This window comes from Pseudorasbora parva, chromosome 8 (genome assembly GCF_024679245.1).
Source record: "Pseudorasbora parva isolate DD20220531a chromosome 8, ASM2467924v1, whole genome shotgun sequence".
NCBI classification, from domain to species: domain Eukaryota; kingdom Metazoa; phylum Chordata; class Actinopteri; order Cypriniformes; family Gobionidae; genus Pseudorasbora; species Pseudorasbora parva.
Window position 1 is genome coordinate 30,413,450 of NC_090179.1, and position 6,010 is coordinate 30,419,459.

At 37.9% G+C, this 6,010-nt stretch overlaps 1 protein-coding gene across 2 annotated transcripts; it reads right to left on the bottom strand.

Annotated features, from left to right (window-relative positions):
* Positions 1-1,506: 1,506 nt before the first annotated feature.
* Positions 1,507-5,270, bottom strand: LOC137085200 (uncharacterized). Of its 2 annotated transcripts, XM_067451766.1 has the most exons (8): positions 5,165-5,270; positions 4,676-4,996; positions 4,547-4,588; positions 4,147-4,446; positions 3,930-4,062; positions 3,796-3,839; positions 1,832-1,944; positions 1,507-1,740 (listed from the first exon to the last, which is right to left on the bottom strand). In XM_067451766.1, exons 1-8 carry the CDS (start codon positions 5,223-5,225, stop codon positions 1,600-1,602), a joined length of 1,155 nt encoding a protein of 384 aa, XP_067307867.1. In that variant the 5' UTR covers positions 5,226-5,270; the 3' UTR covers positions 1,507-1,599. The 2 variants fall into 2 exon arrangements, with proteins under 2 accessions (XP_067307867.1, XP_067307868.1); XM_067451767.1 differs by lacking the exon at positions 4,547-4,588 and having other exon boundaries at positions 4,147-4,371.
* Positions 5,271-6,010: the final 740 nt, after the last annotated feature.

The window sequence follows — 6,010 nt, forward strand, 5'->3', positions numbered from 1 at the left end:
TGCTTAGAAAAGCGCCACTTTTTATTTTATGTCACCATACTTGATCGTTCAACTATTTGTGTAACTGTATTTAAATAGGGAAAATGTGGAGGTGTTTGGTCGCTTCTAACTTGATCTCTGTTTGGTACCCTGAATGAACTGGGCTTATTGGGCTAAGCTAAATGCTATCAAAATGGTACCAATGGTCCATGTCCATGAAAAGGAATAAAAACATCTTCAACAAAGTAGTCCATATGTGACATTAGTTAGTTAATTGGGATCTCTTGAAGCATTGCAAATTTATTTTCGTCCAAAAATAACAAACCTCGACTTTTTTCAGCATTGTCTTCTCTTCCCTGTTTGTTTTCAATCCTCAAATAAAGATTCAAATGGTTATAATTCAGTGGATTGCGGGTCAAACTGCCAAAATGCTGAAATCATTTGACATTGGCGATCCGTATGTACGTTTATAAGTCGGGGTGAAGGGGATTATTTTCATTGCATGATTTATAAACACCCATCAGTTTGAAAACTTACACAAATTTAGAAACGGCCACTCTTGTTCCGCAGAGACCTCATACACACCATACTCGTGATATATCTTTTCTGATGACGTGTTTACTGGCGCAAGGGTGGGACACCTGTCACTCACATCGACAAACCACAACCATCCACTCAATTAAATTCAACAAAATCAAGTCCTGCCCTAAATATTTTTTTGTTCGATAAGCTATTTTACTGTGATGCTTTGGAATGGGGAAAAATAAGACTATATTGTAACTTCCAATTCATGCCGCTTTTAAAGGCACAAAATGTAAGATTTTTAGATTAAAATATCCTAAAACCCTTTGAACAATGTTATATATTTTGTTGACTTGTGTAATTACATTATCCCAAATGTTTCCAAGAATGTTTATTTTTTTTATTTTAAAAACGTACATACCCACGTTACCCTCGAGTTCCGATTTTGTAGAAACCATGGAAACACCAAAGACGCTTTAATAAATTATTTGTTTTATTAAACATCAGGTGAGCAACTGATTGGAGACATTCATCGACAGAAAACAAATCATTTTTATATAGCTCAACACAATTAGTCTTATTGTTTACCTCAAGTACTATGTTTTACCATGCCTAATATTGATCTAGTTCCCTGCATTGTGCAACGAGTGTCTCATAGTAGCTGGCGTGCAAAAGCACATAATTTTACATGAGCATTATAACATGACTTTCAATACACTCATATGTATCTAATATGATATGTGCTGTGTACACATGACTGGAAAAAGGGAAGTAGACTCGATAAAAAACTGATAAAGAAATCCAGCCATCTTCAAGCTACGCCTTTGTTTTAAATAAGCGACATCTAGTGGCGAAAAATCCTGGTCAAAAAAGGCAACGATGCCAACAAAGTAAAAAAAAATTTTTTATTTGATTTGCAAATAGTTTTTTTTTAAATGAATGCAGTGAATATTTCCTTTAAGAATATAAAAGCATGACACAAACATTTAAAGTTTAAAGGTTTTTAATTGCAGTTTACAAAAAGTGTGAAGACAACTGATCAAGATTTTCACATTTTGCCACATTTTTTAATTAGAGATGCAGTTTTTTTTGAAGTAACTAACTAAGTGCCTCACAGGAGTAGGTAATTACAGCATATTCAGACGTTGTGCTTAATTTTCTAGTGACCTCTTTAGAGTGGATGTGCAGTCTGTCAGCTGAAGCATGCAGTAGCCCTGCTCTGGCCTCATCCCTCCATCTCTGCAAAAACACATTCACACCGTCACTCATCAGGTCACATGCAATTAAACTACTTAAATAATTGTATTTATTTATAATATATTTTTGTCACCGGTCTTTGGTTTTTTGAAGTCTGGTTAAAGGTGTCGGATAGATCCGGATTGCTGGACCCCCTCACGGAGATCACAATGTCAGCATAAGGGACTTCGTGATCACTCTGGCTGTCTGGGATTACATAAAAAGAGTTTGCTCTTGAATCATGCTGCCAACCTTTTTCCAGAATGTAATTTTGGGGTTGGTAAGATTTTGTAATGTTTATAAAACTCGCAAAAAAGGTTGCTACTGTCTCTTCTTCTCACCAAGGCTGCATTTATTTGATCAAAAATAAAGTGAAAAAGTATTATTGTGAAATATCAGTACAATTTAAAACAATGTTTTCTATTTCATTATATTTAAATGTAATGTATTCCTGTGTTAGAAAGGCTACATTTTCAGCAACATTACTCCAGTATTTAGTGTCACATATCCTTCAGGGATCATTCTAAAATTCTGATTTCTCTGCTCAAGAAACATTTCCTGTTATTATTATGTTGAAAACAGTTGTGATACTTAAGATTTTGTGGAACCTGTGATACACATTTTTTCAGGATTCTATGATGAATAGAAAACCAGAAAAGCATTTATTTGAAAATGAATTTTAGTCTTTAACTGTCACTTTTGCTCATTGCAATGCATCCTTGCTGAATAAAAGTATTATAAAACTTATATAAAAGTTTTGAATGGTAGTGTTGTGAGTATGTGTGTGTATAGGCTTATATACACTGATATGGCATAACATAGTGACCTAATATTGTGTTGGTCCCCCTTTTGCAGCCAAAACAGCCCTGACTTGCCTTCTTCCCATATCTTCCCCTTAGGTGGTAGATAGTGGTCCAAATGGGCACCCTGAATGGTCTGCAGCTATGCAGCCCCATATACGCAACAAACTGTGATGCACTGTGTATTCTGACACCCTCACATGGCAATTTGAGCTGCAGTAGCTTGTCTGTTTGATCGGACCACACGGGCCAGCCTTCGCTCCCCACATCACGTGCATCAATGAGCCTTGGTCCCCATGACCCTATCGCCGGTTCACCACTGTTCCTTATTTGGACCACTTTTAAAATACTGCAGACCTGGAACACCCAACAAGAGCTGCAGTTTTGGAGATGCTAATATATCCCAAATATTATCAGTGTATATACACCAATCAGGGCACATTGCTGTGAAAGAGGCCAAAGCCACCAGGGAATACCGTTTCAATGAAGTGTGTACATGGTCGGCAACAATGCTTTGGCAAGTGGTCGTCAGAAGAACATTGCCCAAAGCATCACACTACCACCGCCGGCTTGCCGATGCCTTGGAGATGCTTTGACCCAGTCGTCATAATGCATCCTGGTGCCGTGTGTTACCCAGGTAAGCGTCACTCACACACCCGACCATCCATGTGATGTAAAAAAGAAAACGTGATTCATCAGACCAGGCCACCTTCTTCCATTACTCCATGGACTTCTTATGTTCATGTGCCCGCTGTTGGCAATTTTAGCAGGGGACAGGGGTCAGCATGGGCACCCTGACTGGTCTGTGGCTATGCAGCTCCATACGCAACAAACTGTGTTGCACTGTGTATTCTGACACCTTTCTATCAGAACCAGCATTAACTTTTTGAGCAATTTGAGCTACAGTAGCTCGTCTGTTTGATCAGACCACACGGGCCAGCCTTTGCTCCCCACGTGCATCAATGAGCCTTAGGCATGCATAACCCTGTTTACCACAGTTCCTTCCACCACTTCTAATAGATACTGACCAACTACAAGAGCTGCAGTTTTAGAGATGCTCTGACTGTCATCTAGCCATCACAATTGCTTCAAACTCATCAACTTTAAGGACTAAATGTTCACTTGCTGCCTAATATATCCCACCCACTAACAGGTGCCGTGATGAAGAGATAGTCATAATTTTATGCCTGATCGGTGTATATACTGTAAATAAGTTAATATTATATTTTTTTATAGTAATATAAAATTTGTGTGGGACCTTGAGCAATTGGCCTCATCACCACAGCATTTCTGGATGGAACCCTGCAAGAGACCAGATACTACTGATGAAAGAGATTTCATATGTTTTACTACTTCATAATGATTCATTTTACATATAAAATTGTGCATTACCTTTCATGGACTATGTTAGTGGAATCCATTATCTTACACCCTCTTCTGTAGCACAGATACACCAGATGGGCTGTAAGGACAACCACTGCAGACACCGCAAAAGCTGCGAAGACCTTGGCCCAGGTAAATCCATCTGTATGGCAAAATGCTGACTTGATGGACTGTTATGAGAATCTGAAAACGAGTTGATATATTTTTGGAAGTGTAAAATACTCACCTATTGTGTTAACCTCTATATCCACAGTGAAATCCTGGTGCATACAAGTCCCTTTGGTTTGGCACCTGTATCGTCCACTGTCCTCTGCTTTGATTTCACTCCACTGTACTACACTGTCATTTTGTTGGGTCAAAGGGAAGGTACTGTTTTCTCTGACCCACTGGACCTTGCAGTGTTTGATGTCAATGGCATCGCAGTGAAGTATGAGTGAGGTTCCTGCCATCACTACAATAGTGGAAAATGATGTAAGCTCCTCTGACTCCATCTGACCCCTATGCGACTTTACTCTTAAAGATGTACCTAGACCAGTAAGACAACATTCGAAAAATAACGGTAACCAATAATAGTCTTACTAATAGCACAGTAACTATCCTTACAGAATCACATCTTATAGACTCACCAGCTAGACCTTTAGGAGGTGTTACTTGTTCTTTGGATTCATCTATATGAAGTAATATTGCACATGCAGTGAGAAAAGGCCTGGGAAGAATTCATTTGTAGGTTAACAGTCAACTCAAACGCCTCTTACCGTGAACTTGCAGCCTTATAAGAAGCTCTGTTTTACGAGGAATGCCCGGCTTGTCACTCTCTTCAGAAAAGCAAGAATAGGTATAATTCGTTTGCTCCATAATTAGATAAGCTGTGTATATGCTCACAGTGCACATGTCTCCTAATTTTAATGTTTTCTGATCCCAGTGGCACTTGCTACATACTGGAGTTTCTTCCCATTTCCAGTTACCACGAGTGAATCCACTGGAACAGTTGTAGGTACAATTTAAAGTCAACGGCTCTTGGAGTCTTGCCTTCTTAATTTCATGCTGGAATTCAGAACCCATACTTCTTACAGCGTCTGTGAAGAGCCATCAAGTTAGCAGCAACTAGAAATTACAAATTATATTAGTATTTAAGTTAGTGAATATGTAAGACGTTACGGAAATATCTAATATAACACATTAGATATAGAAAATTTATTGATTATAAATAAAAAATGATAGAATAGCATCGCAAGTGACATTACCTTGGAATCCTAATTGTAAAAGCAGCATCACAGGAATCAGAAACATTTTTTTGGCATTCATTTAAGGTACTTGCTCATACATGTGCATGCATAAATGATAATCTGTATATAGTGAATGTGAAAAACAAAGGAAAGTTCCTCCCCTTTGGGTGGGCTTCATTTACAAATAGCACCTGCCTCCAGGAAATGTGGTTAACTGAGCTGTTGGTACATCAAGATGTGTGGCAAAAGTGTCGTCTGCAGCTTGATTTGCATGGCACTGTGGTTTTCTTTTTTTCATTTAGCTAAAAAATATGTACATTATCAATGTAATAGATATTATACATAAATGAGTATGGTAGGTCTTAAGGAAGTTACGATTAAATGTCAATCAAATGACGCGTTTCAGTGGTTTTGATTCATGATGAACTTATTCTAAGATGTTGTTTTTACCTAATTTACATTCACCATAGATCTAAACAATTTAAATGGAAATCACATGAGTGATATTTAAAGAAGTTCACAGCCCGACTCTTGATAACATCCATGTTAATGAATCAAAGTGACTTTCTCAGCAGTTTGATTAATTTATCACCCGATTGCTGCAGTAAACTGGATCACATTCATGCTTTGCAGTGGAAACTTGAGGTTAATACAGTTTGCACAGGTGCAGAGGTTTGAAGCTTCACTTGAACGTAAAGGAACACAGGAAATATCCTGCCTTCGCATTACCACAAAAACAATCTATTTTAACATTTACTGCGCTGGAGGCTATTTTACATGTATTGAATGCTTGTTTCGTTTTTAAATGTGCACACATTTCACATTTATGAAGAAACGTTTAGGGTAAATCCAAATGAAAAATTC

What these genes read in the sequence shown, in the direction of transcription:
- LOC137085200 (XM_067451766.1), bottom strand. Translation starts at nt 5,225, where the DNA reads ATGAATGCCAAAAAAATGTTTCTGATTCCTGTGATGCTGCTTTTACAA. An exon ending in TTTACAATTAGGATTCCAAG is followed by an intron (nt 4,997 to 5,164) that starts GTAATGTCACTT and finishes GGCTCTTCACAG; the next exon opens with ACGCTGTAAGAAGTATGGGT. An exon ending in TATAGAGGTTAACACAATAG is followed by an intron (nt 4,063 to 4,146) that starts GTGAGTATTTTA and finishes TTTGCCATACAG; the next exon opens with ATGGATTTACCTGGGCCAAG.